This window comes from Panthera tigris, chromosome B1 (assembly GCF_018350195.1).
Source record: "Panthera tigris isolate Pti1 chromosome B1, P.tigris_Pti1_mat1.1, whole genome shotgun sequence".
In the NCBI taxonomy this organism is placed as follows: Eukaryota; Metazoa; Chordata; class Mammalia; order Carnivora; family Felidae; genus Panthera; species Panthera tigris.
The window spans coordinates 32048340-32063612 of NC_056663.1; the positions used below are offsets into that span (position 1 = coordinate 32048340).

General features: G+C 44.7%; 1 protein-coding gene across 8 annotated transcripts in view; it reads left to right on the forward strand.

The window, feature by feature from the left end:
- Window positions 1–15273, forward strand: part of EBF2 (EBF transcription factor 2) — a 191220-nt gene that overhangs the window by 137145 nt on the left and 38802 nt on the right. For 4 of the 8 annotated variants that reach the window (XM_042983188.1, XM_042983191.1, XM_042983194.1 and 1 more), the window contains 3 exons: window positions 12350–12467; window positions 13977–14107; window positions 15000–15126. In XM_042983188.1, coding sequence (XP_042839122.1) covers window positions 12350–12467; window positions 13977–14107; window positions 15000–15126 — 376 coding nt within the window. Of the gene's footprint in view, window positions 1–12349; window positions 12483–12512; window positions 12525–13976; window positions 14108–14999; window positions 15127–15273 lie in introns of all 8 variants that reach the window. The other 4 variants (XM_042983190.1, XM_042983193.1, XM_042983189.1 and 1 more) reach the window with 2 other exon arrangements.

A 15273-nucleotide genomic window follows, 5' to 3' on the forward strand; every position in this document is an offset into this window, starting at 1 on the left:
AATAAAAATATGAATCTCTTCTTACCAAATCACGACGCCAACCAACCTCCCTCTCCTCTCTCACCCCTCTTCTTTCCTCTGTCTCCAAAACACTGGTGGAACCGAATTCTTTTTCCAAAAATGAGCACATGAGAACAAAACCATTATATTACATTCATTTTCTAACCTAAAACAAACCTTTCTTTAATTCAGTTCAAGTCCTAAGTATCTTGGACTTATACAAATACATATGTCTATTTATCAAAACACAATAGGTTTTAATCTTTTTTTGGCTCACAACCTATTGAGAATTTGGTAGAAGCTATAGTTTCCCCACCAGAAGCTACATTTAAACCAAGTTTTACTTAAAATATCAGGTGTGGCCAGACCTCTTGAAATGTTTCTTAGGGTTCCATGGACCCCTGATCTAAAGAAATGAAATTCATCTACCAAATGGCCGTCCTCCATTTAACCCTTACAAAGAGGACCTGTTCACTTGGGAATTCCCTCATGAATTTTCCCATTCTCTTATAAATGCCATCTGTTCCCAGGTGGCTCTTGGATTCCTGTCCTCAGACCTCACCCTTCTCTGGAGCTGCAGAATTACCACTCTACCTTCTTCCTGGGCATCTTCTCTTGTGTCACTAATGAGCACATGTTCACAGCAGATCTCAGTACTTCCTCTCTGGATCTGTGCCCTCCTCATTTATCGTTGAAGTATCACTTCCTCCACCCAAGTATCGGTTGAATCTGTCTCTCCTCCTGAAAACAACTGCGATAGGTCCCTGCTTCTACTCCTTCCTTGTCTAGTCCATCCCCAGCCCTACTGCCAAAGTTAACTTTGAAAACATGTCACTCCTCTGCTTAGAATATAAGTATCTAGACAGAAGTTCAGGTTTTAAACGGCTGAATAGTTCCTTCATAGATACACCAGGCAGTGCTCCTGTCACGCACATCTCCTGATGTTTCCATATACCCACCACTCACTAGGCACCTCTCGCTGATTTCTATGACATGGAATATTACTTGGAACCTTTCCACACAGTCACCCCTCTGCCTGAGAACCCTTCACCTCTCTCTGATTTGTGACTTCTACTCATGCTTCGAGATTATACCTGGGGCGCCTGGGTGGCTCAGTCGGTTAAGCTTCTGACTTTGGCTCAGGTCACGATCTCGCAGTTCATGGGCTCAAGCCCCGCGTCGGGCTCTGTGCTGACAGCTCGGAGCCCAGGACCCGCTTTGGATTCCGTGTCTCCCTCTCTCTCTCTGCCCCTCCTCTGCTCACGCTTTGTCTCTCTCAAAAATAAACATTAAAAGATTTTTCAAAAAATTAAAAAAAAAAAGAGACTACACCTGAGTGTCACCTCCTTTGTGAGGCATTTTTCTCACTCTTCCTGACCGGATAGAGTGGTTGCCTCCTTCTTCTGTACATCATACCATTCTCTCATGCTTCTACTATACCATCGATCACATTGTCTTGCCATTATTGTTTGTCTGAGACTGTGCTGCTTGAGGGTAACTGCTCTGTCTTCTTAAGTTTTGTATTTCTCCCTAATGCCTAGCACAATGCCAGCCATTCTGCAGAGCTCAATAAATCGTTATCAGATACATTTTTAAGAGGGAGAAGAAAAAAAGGGCAGGAAGAAAGGGAAAGTAAAAATATCTGTGGTCCCCAACGTATCTAAATCCATGGACCATACATGCAGAAAATCACTTCTGCCCTTCTTGAAATGGAACAGTTAGGTGAAACACCCAGATTAACAGCTCAGTGAAGAAAAGGAAAAGAAATTTGTGCCTAGTTTAAGCTGACAGGCCTGTTAGACGTGATGAACCCCATTCTTTATTTCGCTGCATTGTGGGTGGAGAGCAGGCAGTTGGCAAATCCAGAAGAAAATCAAGCCAAGACAAGGAGAAGTGAAATATGTTGCCGTTTCCCCCATTCAGATTTGAAAGCACGGAAGTTGATAACAATCAGGGCAATTGTTGCCAGCTCATTCTCATAGACAGGCGGACTGCTTCTGCTCAAGTCAATGAAAACATAGATGCCCCCCTTCATTCACTCACCCAACCAGTATTGTTGAGGAAATTCTCTTTGCCAGGAACTATCCTAGGTGCTAGAGATACATCAACAAGCAAAACATATACAATTCCCTGCCCTTTAGAGACTTATCTCCCCGGGGCGGGGGAGGTGGGGAGGGGAGACACAGGGAAAATATGGTAAATGAGTGATTTACATGGCTTAGTTCTGCTTCCCCGTGGTCTTCAAGTGACCTGCCTGAAAGCACAGGGCCCAGCATGAGGCCAGTTGTCTTCCCCCTGACTGTCAGAACCCAGTGGTGTGGTCAAGGCCAGCTGAGGTAGAAGTAAGCGATACCTGCCGTTATGATAGCAGTCGGTGGGGATACTGTTCCGTGTAGTTTTCAAAGTTTTTTAGAGCATCAGCTGTAAGAGGACACTGACGTCAGCAGATCACTTACTTATTTGATATTGGGAAGCTTAAAGGCCTGGGTGTCCATGATTTCCCCTTGCCTCACGAGGACTCTGTTGTCGGGCATCTGGCTCGGTCAGTTAAGTGTCTGACTCTGGATTTCTGCTTGGGTCATGAATCTCAGCTTGTGATATTGAGTCCTGTGTCAGGCTCTGCCCTGACAGCACGGAGCCTGCTTGGGATTCTCTCTCTCTCTGCCCCTCGCCTGCTCGTGTTCTCTCTCTCTCTCTCTCAATAGATAAATTAAAAAAAAAAACAAAACACCACATTTTTTTAAAAAAGGAGTCTGTTTTAAACAGGCCTGATCAGGGGCGCCTGGGTGGCTCCGTCGGTTAACCGTCCGACTTCGGCTCAGGTCACGATCTCGCGGTCCGTGAGTTCGAGCCCCGCGTCGGGCTCCGGGCTGACGGCTCGGAGTCTGGAGCCCGCTTCGGATTCCGTGTCTCCCTCTCTCTGACCCTCCCCTGTTCATGCTCTTTCTCTATCTCAAAAATAAATTTTAAAAATTAAAAAAAAATAAACAGGCCTGATCACTGTAGAGGGCTGCAGTATTTTCCATCATATAGGTAGCACCGACTTGTCCATTAGTCATTCTGAGGTTAGTAGCATGTGCCTTGAGATATCTCTCACCCGGGCATAATATGAAATGAACTCCTTCGTTTAAACTTAAAGCTTTCGTGTAGTTAGGATAAAGACTCTTACTGTCATTTGCTGAACTTTTCTGAGTGACTCCCGTATGCCTCAGGTTCACCCCTAAATTATTCCGTTTTTGGATCAGGTCCACCAAAATCATAACTTTTGCTTATACACTGATTCCAGGGGGAGGACTGAGAAAGATACACAGACAGGTCTCACCACCTGTGGCCTCAAGAGACAAACGGGCAAGATATATGGAGGGGCACGGGCACACATTTCTAACGAAAGGGAAGTCATCGTGGAGCCAGATTGGGAAGGACATCAGTGCTAAGTCGATTCCTGTTTGTTTATAGGGATCTTCACAGAATCCCGGGATGGGCCTGCCAGAAGGGGATTTTGAGGGGTACTTGGAGGGGGTGAGAGAAAGGGTTGTGCCTTGTGAGGATACATCTAGGTCTGCCAGACCTGGGAGGAAGAGATGTGGAGAGAAGGGAACGGAAGGCGGAAAGATCTCCTCCATCAGAATGAAGAAAGGAAGTGAGGCCGCGTAAGCCCTGACTGGCATCGCTGTGGTAGCTGGATAATGTGAGAGGCCTAGGGCCCGGATACAGTCGTTACTGCCCAGGAACAACCGGGAAATTAATGTGGATGACAGAGACACCCAATCCCCACAGCTGGGCGTCAGCCCTTAGTCTGTGTGACTAAACAACGCATGAGCGAAGGGCAGGGCTGCTCATGTCTTGGAACAGGGCCAGGATCCATCCAACAAACCCTTACGATTTCTTAACCCCCCAGTTCTTATATAAAACGTTTTAATGGCACCACCATCTATTTTCCTTAAATAAAAAATGTTGAATGTTTCTCTCACACCCATTGAAGAGGGAAACGAGAGTTTAAATGAACTCCAAATGGTAAAAATTTAATACAGCTCCAGCTGCCTGCAGGTTTCTTCAGTTCAAATCTTTCAATTCGAGAGCTCCCCCAGCTGCTCTGTGATCTCATGCACCCTTGGAAGGTTGCTGGGCTACTGAGTAGCAGGTTTAAAGCTCATAATGAAAATCACTTGACTTATGGCCTCTCTAATCAACAGGTGAGTCCATGATCTGGTGGTAAAATAAACCAGAGAGTCCAGGAAAGAATAATTATCTATCTGGAGTCAGAAAAAAAAAAAAAACCCTCCGAGGGGCTGAGGATATTTCCCTCAGTCTAGTGCTTTAAGCTCAGGGAAGGCTTTCTGTGGGTCGCTTCAAGCTTTTCTCTGCTTGGCAGGATACCCTGCTGCCCCCTCGCCCCACGCGTGACCTTTGGCATCTCAAATGGGGACAAGAATCAGGCGGATAAAGGTTTGACTAACCCCCATAGGGAATGTGTTTTGACTTCTTTGGGGGAGAAAAGGGAGAGAAGTGGTAGCAAGTAGCTCTCTGTATAACTTTTGGGAAAAGGACACGTCAAATTTCAGGTAAGTGGAAACAAAGCTTAAATGCTCCAGCATTTTAGGAGACTCAAGCTTGGGCCCTAAAACCTACCTCTGAACGCATTCCAGAACAATCAGATGCAGAACTTCCCGGAAAGCAAAGCTTTTTTAGTTTTGTAATAAGAGTGCGTAGATTTTTAGCTGCTTATGGGGACTGCATGCTCCTGGCTTTTGATGAGCGACAGGTGATTCATGAGGTCCCCGGTGGGCAGAGTTTGGTGGAAGAAAATGGCCCAACTGAATCGAGAACTGCATCAAATATGTTAAGGCTCCCCTGTGGCTCTCCAAATGTTTGCTAGTAAAATGCAGCCCTTGACCAGAACCATCCCACTCGGAGTACGTTTTGGACGGGAAAGCAATGGGTTCGATGGAATAAAATGAGGTAGGGTGGATGCAGCAAGTGTCTTTGACCTTTGAGATGGGGCAAATTTAGTTGTAAAGCAGGCTCCCCAATGACACGAAAGGTGGGTTGGAAAAAAAATTGTCGCTTGATTTTTGTACATATTTAATTCTTAAAAAAAAAAAAACAAACCAAAAAACAGGCTCTAAAAGACAGCCATCCTAAGCCAAATTTGCAAAATATGCCAGCAGAAACTGTCTTTGGCACACTGCTGCACTTATGCCCATTAGATTTTTTGTTTTGTTTTGTTTTAAGTTCCAGAATGATGATTTCAGTAACCTCAAGTCATGTAACCAAACTTTTTCAGCTCTTCAAGGCCTATCTCAAGTTTCACGTCCTTGATGAAAATGGTGGTTACTGCCTTCGGGTTAATTTTTCTCACCTTTGGACTCCTAGGGTATGCAACGGCCACCCAATTTGGTCCTCAATTATGCATTACTATATAGTCATCTTTTCTGATTATGTGTAGTGTTTGTTATGCTTCATCAACTACCTGGTAAGCTCCTTGGAGCCGTGACAATGTTTTCTGTAAGTCTCCATTGCGTGTAGCTGTGGAGTGTCACTGGAAATGTCACTGGGAGTGTCAAAAAATACCATTGGCTGCTTGAAACACAGGGCAGTCTTCTTACTTCAGCAAGTGTCTTCTCGGGAGTTATGTCATTAATGCCATGGTCCCCCCTCCTTTAATGCAAGCAGTCCCACAATGCCCCACATCTGTCTCAACAGCAATCAACTTTGTGTTCTCTCCTTCGGCACTTGATCCTTAACTGAACAGAAAATTTAGCCTTAGGGAATACGAAACAGCAGCGATTGCTAAGAATTCTGGGAATTCCTTTAAAAAAAAAAAAAAGATGACAAAATCCATACTTGTGGGGTAGGTGTTTAAAGGTAATTTTGGAGACCCTGGAGTCCAGTAACGAAGAAGAATCTGGTCTTTAAATCTGGTTTGAAAATACGACGTGTGCCAAGAGTAAAGTGGTGGGGAGAAACAATTTTCAGTAGCCAATTGTTTGTTGTTAGCCTGGGTTGAATTAACGGAGGCTTAGACAAAACTGTTTCATCAGAGTCCCCTTGTCGAATGTGAGAATTAGCCAGTGTATAAAAACACCAGTGGAGTATTTTTTTTCTCGTGCTGTGGACTCCAGACTTGGTTGCCTACCACAACCAGAAGTCTGTCTTGATTTTCTCTGTCCCTTTAATGGTCTCTATGTCTCTTTCCTCCTACCACAGGTGGAAAATAAAATCCCACATAATAGTTACGCTTTGGGAAAGCTGAAATAACATATATAGCAACTGAACAGTTATAAGGGAAAAGCACATCATGAATTTAATTCCATTTCCAGATGTAAAATGTCATAAAGAATTTTTTTCCATACTTGGCAAAATAACAGGAATTTTCGAGGCCATTTTATGTAGCTTGGTGGACGCGTGTTTGTGAGTAGGTATAAGAGAGCCCTCCACCTTGAGTGTGCTATAAATGCTACATAGTGTAGCTTTACTGAGATTAAACTACGAAAGGCCCCGCGTTCAGCTAGAAGGTGCATGACCCTCACTGAAATGGAGGGGAAACGTGTCTGACTGATGGTGGAATCTGGTGTGTTTTCAAAGCAGGAGCTCTGATCCATATGGGGAGGTTTCTAACCAGTGTAATTATTCTCTCATGACGACAGACACTAGGATTCTCGTCTGTTTCAAAAAGCAGATCGTGTAGTCATTCCACCCATTTTTCATTTTGACTTCTCTTTTTCCTTCACCCTCCTGTGTGAGGCTTAGGGCCTTTGTAGGAACACCTGGGTGGGAGCTGAGAAAGGCTGGCTGGGGGTAGAATCCAAGCTGGTCGTTCCTCTGACTTAACGAATTCAACGAAGCCATACAGTTAGAGCTTTGAGAAGGAGAGATGTTAAAAAGAAAACCAAAAGCGTGATGTTCCAAAAAGCCGAAGACGTCTCAGAGTGAGACATAAAAAATACCTCAAGGGTGGGGATAAGTCAGGTTGGTAAAGGTTCCCAGGCTGCATGCTATCATTCTGATACCAAAGGGACAGTTCCTTTCGTGGCAAATTGGTTGTACGGGTTAATGGATGTGCCCACCTAAAGGGTAACTCCCGCCGTGGCCTTGTATAGGCAGGAAAGACCTCTTTACAGCTCAGCTCCTGCTTTGTATAAATTATTAGAACGAGGGACATGGGAGTACTTTTAGATAATGAGAAGAAAAATATAATTTGAGGAAGCCAATCAGTTTTCTTGAGTACTTTTAGCAGATTGCTAACACAGTTGTAAATTTTGTTCTTACAACTTTCTCGTACTTTTCAAGGGGAGATACAGACTTTTTATTCATGTAGCGAAAACTGCCATTTAATTGGCTGATTCAGAACGGAACGCACACGGCCACTCTCCAGTTGGTCTGTGCATATTGATCTGGCTTCACCAAAACTTAGAGATCACGCGGCGCAAAATAGGGAGTTGCGAGAAGTGCAAAGCTACTGTCACTTAAAAAATGCAAGCAGTTTTGGGGCGCCTGGGTGCTCAGTCAGTTTAGCGTCCGACTTTGGCTCAGGTCATGATCTTGCGGTCCGTGGGTTTGAGCCCGCATTGGGCTCTGTGCTGACAGCTCAGAGCCTGGAGCCTGCTTCGGATTCTGTGTCTCCTTCTCTCTCTGCCCCTCCCCTGCTTGCGTTCTCTCTCTCTCTCAAAAATAAACATTAAAAATTTTTTTTTTAAATGCAAACAATTTCAACGGATCCCTACTTCTCTTTCTTGGAAACTTGTCTTACAAGTGCCATGTCATAAATAATATTTGCATGAATATGCTAGTTTTTGCTTTTGGGTTGAACTGAAATGTTTCAGTTGGGGAGAGCTATAATTTACAGTAGCATGGGTTTCAGATCTGCAGGCTTTCCTTTGAGAGCTTTGAGCTAAAATACAGATACACCAGATATGAGAAACAAATGAAAGCTGTCACGATGTCAGCAGCTAAGACCGGGGGTCCATCCCACACAAATTATGGACATCTGTATTCCTAATTGGCATTCTTTCGGGCTGTGCCAGCAGAACGGGAGTTCCAAGAGAGCCTGACAGCTTCAGAAAAGACAAGGTATCAGGTTTAGGTGGTCGGAGACACTGATGAGACATCGAAGCTCTTTTGTAGGCCATATTCTCCATAGGTTTGCCATAATACCCGTGATTTTCAGTTTCAGCAACCTCCGAATGGCAGTCCTTTGTCAATCCGAAGTTTGCTACTTCTAAAACAGATCAGCTTATGAGCCTGAGATAGCACGTAGTATTGATGGTTATATGATCAGAAGATCGTTGGCAGAGATGCATACAAATAGTTAACAAGGTAATGGTAAGAAATGTTGACCTTGATTTGTTTAGCTAAGATGTAAAGATTTTTGAAGGTCAAAGGTGTCCTTGTGTAGTGTTTTGGAGTCTAACTGTGTCTGACCCTCTAACATTAAGCTGCTGTGGCCTGCAGTTTTGAAGAGTGAAGCTAACCAGGGGAAAAGAGAGAAGGGGGAGAGAACAGGAAATGGAGTGAGGTGTTTCAGGAAGTTGTCAGGGGTTGACTGATTGATTCCAGATGGAAAAGGTCAGCCTTCGTGACCCAGGAAATACTCACTAGGGGAAAGAAGTTGGCTTGTGGAAGGGGAAGGCCTGGGAGTGGGGCGATGCTGGAATGCACATTCTACTTCCTTTAGTCCCCGAACATTCAGAAACTTTAACTTGTCTGAATAGAATAATATCGGTGTTGTCATCGTTCACCAGAAAACAGGGAAGGAAGTTAAATTCGAAGCTTTCAGTGAACCAAGTGCGTCTTCGCCTCCACGATGCGGTTCGTTTGCTTCCAGGAGTAGAGGGAATGTGCGTAAAAGTCAATATCGGTGTGTGCCTCCACGTACGAGAGCAACAAACAAACATGTCTGGTTTCACGCGGTGGAGTCTGAACATTAAGTCCTCGACATTTTGCCAAGTCCGTTTCACTGACAGGCTCTCCTAGATACCTCACAGTCTAAGATAGGTTGGAGTATTAAAAATGGGAACTTGCCTCGTATCTATATATATACACACCCACACGCACATACATTTGGACATAATTTAAAATCTTGTAATAAATTTTGCAGACACTGAAATAATTCAGGTTAATTCCCTTGCTGTCACGAGAGGCCAGCGCTAGCCAGCAAGAGATTAAAATTTATTTCCATTGTTAATAGAAAATAATGAAGTGCATCTGAACCATCAGGGTATGTCATTCGGGAAATGTTCACTTTGGAACTGAATCTCACTCCACCCAAATGCACAATGATGAAATCAGCTGGCTCGAGAAAGCCCCACATTTTGTGGCAGGGACGCACGAGCAGCGTTACAGTACAGTATGACAAGAAGCTTGTGGAATGAATTAACGTGGTCTCAGAGAGAATGCTCTTTCTGGCCACATAATCCTCAGACAGGCTAGGGTTCCCCTCACTGTGCCTAGGACGGCTCATTGGCAATTAAAGCCAGAAGCACCCTTGCGTTTTCAGGTTTTCCCACCGGTGGCAGCCATGTCCTTGAAAACCCATTCGCACATACAAGTTACAAGGGTGGTCCGCTTCCTCTTTTTTTCCTCTGCCTTCTATTGTTTTCAGAGGGCGAGCGTATACAGAGGTGAGTGCTTTCAACCTCCGTGTTCATCCTAACCCCGCGCTAGGAGACTTAGTTTCTCTCTTCCTTTGACTATGATGCCATTTTATGCTTGTCCTGATAAGAACTTGTGCCTCTGCGCACATGTGAGAGAGTGATGGATGTCTACCTCTTACAGTGGCCACCGTACGATAGGAACTTTCTGGAAGGACTTTCCCCAGACTCCTAACGTGTTAACTTGGGCACAGTTAAAAACAGACCCGGAGCTAGACAAGGCTGCATCCCTGAATTGTGAGCTTATAGACGATAATTTTCTGAGTGACAACTAAGGTTCCTTTAAGTTCATTTTGATGTCACAGAGAGGCAGGGACACCGTACCTGTGGTGCACTCCCAAGTGAGGAGCTGAAGTGTGGGAAGGACACGTAGCTGACTAGGAACACGTTCTGTTGTCTTTCAATCTCCAGGACCTGATGTAATACCCAACACGTAGCAGGAGCTCATTGTAGGCTTTTGGGATGAATGACTGAAGCCCACTTATGTCCCTGGAAAATTCCTATATGCCACTGTCATACCCACAGCACCAGGCTAGGTGAAATATTTTGTGGACTTATGCTTATGGGGGTTTGCTTGAACCCTATTACATTAAAATATATATTAAAAATTTTTTAAAGATACCATCTAAAACTCCATTTAAGGTAAAAAAAAAATTCAGAAGGGTTTTCTTGGGTGGGGGTTAGGCAGTGGATAGGACTGACTGAGAAGGAACACAAGATAACTTTCTGGGGAGATGGAAATGTTCACTGTCCTGATATGGTGTGAATTACCTGAATGTATCTCTTTGTCGAAGCTGTGCAGCAAAGACTTGTACATTTCAACGTATGTAAGCTTCAACTTAAAAAAAGGATTTATTATACTATTCTGTTTATTTTGTTTGCTTGAAATTATTCGTAGTGGAAAATTTTAAGTGCCGTCTAATGAATCTTATTTCATATTAGAGATAAGGCAGGGTCAAGGTTTCCTCCCGCCCTTCATTTAATAAGGAAGGAAGGGGTGTGCAGAAAAATTACCAGTAGAATATCAGCAAATTTAATTTGGGAGTAGACAGAAGAGTCATTTTTAAATACGGCTCCTCATTATGTACCTATTCAATGTCTTTCCTCAAGAGGTCTATACATATGCATGAATATGTATATAACGCGTTACTTTCTCAAAAAAATTGCATGCATAACTGATAAAAAGATTCATGTCTAGCATGGCCCGTCTTCCTGGGTCAAGCAGGTGGTGGGTGCACTCAAATCCACCCACCTCTGCTATGCTTTCCCAACTGCTCTGGCCTTGACTGATCTCGTCTTGAATGTCCCCTGCACCCCTGATCTAAGGCACACACATAGAACTCAATTGGATTTCATTTCGTATGCTATTGGTTTGATGTGTTAGCCATATCTCTCTAGCCTGAGAGTGAGCTTTTTAAGGGTAGGGACCCTGCCTCGTAAATTTGGTACCCAGCCTGTGTGCCTGCCTTTCCAGAGGCTCCCCGGAGCTTACGCTATGGGAGGGGCTGGCTCACTGAGTAATGTCACCTGTCCTACTGACAGGTCAAACAAGGCAGAGGTGAGGCAATTAGGGTCGGACGTCATCCCGATTTGGCATGTGCCAGGCCCTGCCCCAAACGCTTTATGAAAAATATCTCACCTTATCCTTCCTCTGTTTATTCAGCCCTTGAGACAGGCATTATTGTGTATGTTCTACAGATGAGGAAAAAAAGAGATTAGACAAGGTGAAGTAATTCGTCCCAGGTTACAAGGTTGGGGAACAGCAGGTGTGGCGTTTCAGTTCTATCTCATTCCCAATCCATGCCCTTCCACTACTCCACACCCATCCCTTCCCTTTCCTCTGCTTAGATTTACCGACTGTCCTACATTTTCAACACTGACTTCCAGCTTCTTCATCCACTCACCAAAAGATCAGAGCATCTCTGCCGCAGCTCTCAAGTGGGCGGGGCCACCGCAGACCACTCCCCGGGGAAGCATCCTGGTGCCCAGTATTGCTTTAGCACATGCTAGAAGTGGGAGAACCCATTTCCAAGCTGGGAGAAATGACCTCCCCACTGGTGTTGAGATCTTCACTTCCTGAGCACACACAATCGGCTCCTTGGTGTGACTACAGATGTAGGGTCAGCTGGGAACGATTGTCCAAGTCCTGTGGTAGAGGACAAGGTTCTTATTTATCTTTTCAAAAAAAGTTTATTATTTACTTTGAGAGAGAGAGAGAGTGAGAGCAGGGGAGGGACAGAGAGAGAGAGAGAGAGAGAGAGAGACCGAGAGCCTCAAATAGCCTCCACGCTGGCAGTCCATGCCTTAAGGGGGGTTCGAATCCCATGAGCCATGAGATCAAGACCTGAGCTGAAACCAAGAGTCAGATGCTCAGCCTCCTGGGCCACCCAGGCGCTCCTGAGAATGAGGTTTTTAGAACCAGCAGGCGGATGGCCAGTTTCCCCACTTCATCACCTGGGCGTGGTTTGCGTGCAAATACGTAACAACACGCGAGTGACGGGTGGCCTCTTTCTCCAGAAGGCTCTGCCATAATTATGAGGGGATGGCCTGCTGAGATGCTGAGGGCATGGCGCTGGCCCAAGATTCTGTTCCGTCGCTCATTAGCCATGGGGAAGTCTGGCAGATCAGTATGCTACGGCCTCTACTACTTCATGTACAACTAACTCCACCCCCGCCCCACTTTCACCTGAAATACGCAGGTCGTGTTGTCAACAACGGTGAATGTGGATGGACACGTGCTGGCTGTTTCTGACAACATGTTTGTTCATAACAACTCCAAGCATGGACGGCGAGCGAGAAGGCTGGACCCGTCAGAAGGTAGGGCTGCCCGCTGTCTGGGCTGAGAACGGCACACAGGTCGAGATGTCCGCAATTGTCCTGGCTTGAATTTTCCATTTATGTCTAAGCCGGAGCGGAGAAAGCACACAAGATCATGTGGGTTTTAAGTGAAATTGTAAACACGGATGCCTGCCTATTCTGCTGCAACGCCACACACGTCCCAGCCCACACTCGGGCCCCCATGCCTCACCGTCTCCTCCATCCAGTTCTGTGTTTTTCTTTTCGCTAGACGGGCATTTCAGGCAAACGTGGGCCTATGACATCTTGGTTAAACAGGAACATTACCTTGCCAGACATGTATGAATAAGTGTCAGATGTACCCTTAAACAGATTGTGGGCAAAGCAAAACAATGCGCAGAATGAAATTGACACTAATTGATTTTTGTTTGCTTGGACAAGAAGAAATCACGATCTGCTCTGGGTAGTTTTCCATGTGCATTAGAGTCGTCAGAAATACTGGTAACTGTTCAACTTCAAGTTGTCCAAAAAATTAAAGCATATCAAGGAAGATAACTGACAAATACCTAAGTAAATTCCATCTTTCACACTCCCCAACTCGCCAGGGTTGGGTAAGGCTTTGTTATAGGGGTGAATGGCTAACCTAGGCTACTATTTTATTGTGATGTTTTGCTGTGTACTGCCCACCAGCCCCCGCTCCAGCTTGGCCCTTAAAATGTGTCTTGTATCAATTTAAATAGGAATTAATGAACTGAAAGAAAATGATTGAATCAGTAAAGAATTTGGAGTGGTGTTAATTCTCCCACAGTGGGCATTGAAAGGGGAGAAGAAAATCCCAGGGTTCAGAACTAGGAACCCATCCAGTTTCTTTTGACTGATTGGATGTGATTGACTGGCTGTTCAAAGGGGGCTCATGTTTTTGGAGTCCTGCCAAAGTTCTCCTCCACCTTTGACCCTGTCAACTTTGGAAATGGAGTGATGGATTGACTTTAGTTATGGCCTGAAAACCATATTGGGTTCCTGTTGGGATGTAAAGTCCAGAGGCCTTGAACATATGGAAGAAGAGGGGGGGGCGGAATCCTTCCTACAAAGTTAGGAAACTGATTAGAAATTGTCTCTTAATAGAGCCAGAAAAAAACTCAACTATGATAGATTTTACTTTCTCCTCTCACTAGCACATTAACAGGCCTTGTAAATCTTAACATCTTGGGGCAGAGGAGGTGGGGAGAGAAAAGGGATTTACACATTTCTAGTGTGATCAACTTATAAAAATATGGGGGAAAACAACAGGGTTTTAAAAACACCCTTTGCACAATTAGCTAAGTGTTCCACGTTTTCATATATAGTGGTCAACTCATTAGGCTTTAATGACCTGGTGAAAACCAGCAACCAATTAGGGAATGATGGCAAGTCAGCAAAGCTCAACTTGAACTTGAAATAACCAACAGCTTTCAAGAGCAGCCAATCCCCAAAACTCTAAATTTCAACCATCAAAGGACAGCCCTGACTTTTCCTTTCCTATCTTCCTAGCTACCCCCTGCATCAAAGCCATTAGCCCGAGCGAAGGCTGGACCACAGGAGGAGCCATGGTCATCATCATTGGAGACAACTTCTTTGATGGCCTCCAAGTGGTGTTTGGGACCATGCTTGTATGGAGTGAGGTAGGCAAAGGCAACTTGCTTCCCTGATTTTCTTTGGCCCAAAGATTGTTTTGATTTGGGTAAGTGTAATTCCTGGATCATCAGCAAAAACGTGATTGCCTGTTGTTCAGTACCTGCTATGAGCGAGTCACCAAGAATTAAAAGACGCGTAAACCACAGTTTATTGTAGGCACGAGTCCCTTAAAAAGATAAATATTTGTTGCGTGTGGTTTACAATGGTGAAAAATTAGGAATAGCCTAAATATTGAATAATGGAATGGTTAAAATCCATTATTAAAAATTAGGTTTTGACAAAGTTCTAATGACACAGGAGAGGGGATCGTACTTCCGCTATAATGGTAAGTGAAAAAAAATTCAGGGTAACAAGGTCTACAGATATAAAATCTAATTACACGACATGCATCCATAGAAAAATGCTAGAAACGCACCAAAGATTAACAGTGGCTGTCTCTGGGTTATGCAATGCTAATATTTTACTTTATATTTTTCTATAATTTCCAAATTGTCTAAAGTAGGTATGTTCCACTGTCATAATGAGAAAACCAACAAGACATTACAAAAAGACGAGTACAGGGCTGGGTTGGATATGGAAGGTGGCAAATCACGATGTGAGAGAGTAGCAGTGTAGGAAGCAGGGAGGGAGTGAATACAGGGGGTGGTGGGACTTGAGCAGCCCTGGTGGGGAGGCAAGGATCCAGACAGGTTACCTTGCGAGGAAATTCCAGAGTGGGAGAGAGAAACACGTGCGACACAGGGACAGGGCGTTTGGAGCATTTGGACCACTGTGAGTACAGCCCGTTTGCCCCGGGGGGTTGTTGAGGGAGATGCTCCTGTTCTCCATATCCTCAGTGTTAACTTGTATAACAGGTATTTTATTTCCCTGCCTGTTCAGCTAATAACTCCTCATGCCATCCGAGTGCAGACTCCTCCCCGGCACATCCCTGGAGTAGTGGAAGTGACATTATCTTATAAATCCAAGCAGTTCTGCAAAGGAGCTCCTGGGAGGTTCATTTACACAGGTGGGTGAGAAAATGATCCAAGGGAGACTGGCTCCTGGTTCACCTTTGCTCTAGCTCCCAGTGTCTCCAATTTATAATGATTTTACCTTTTCTAGGCCTTTCTACTAGTGTGGGAAGAGTGGACTGGGTGATAGGTATTGACTGGGG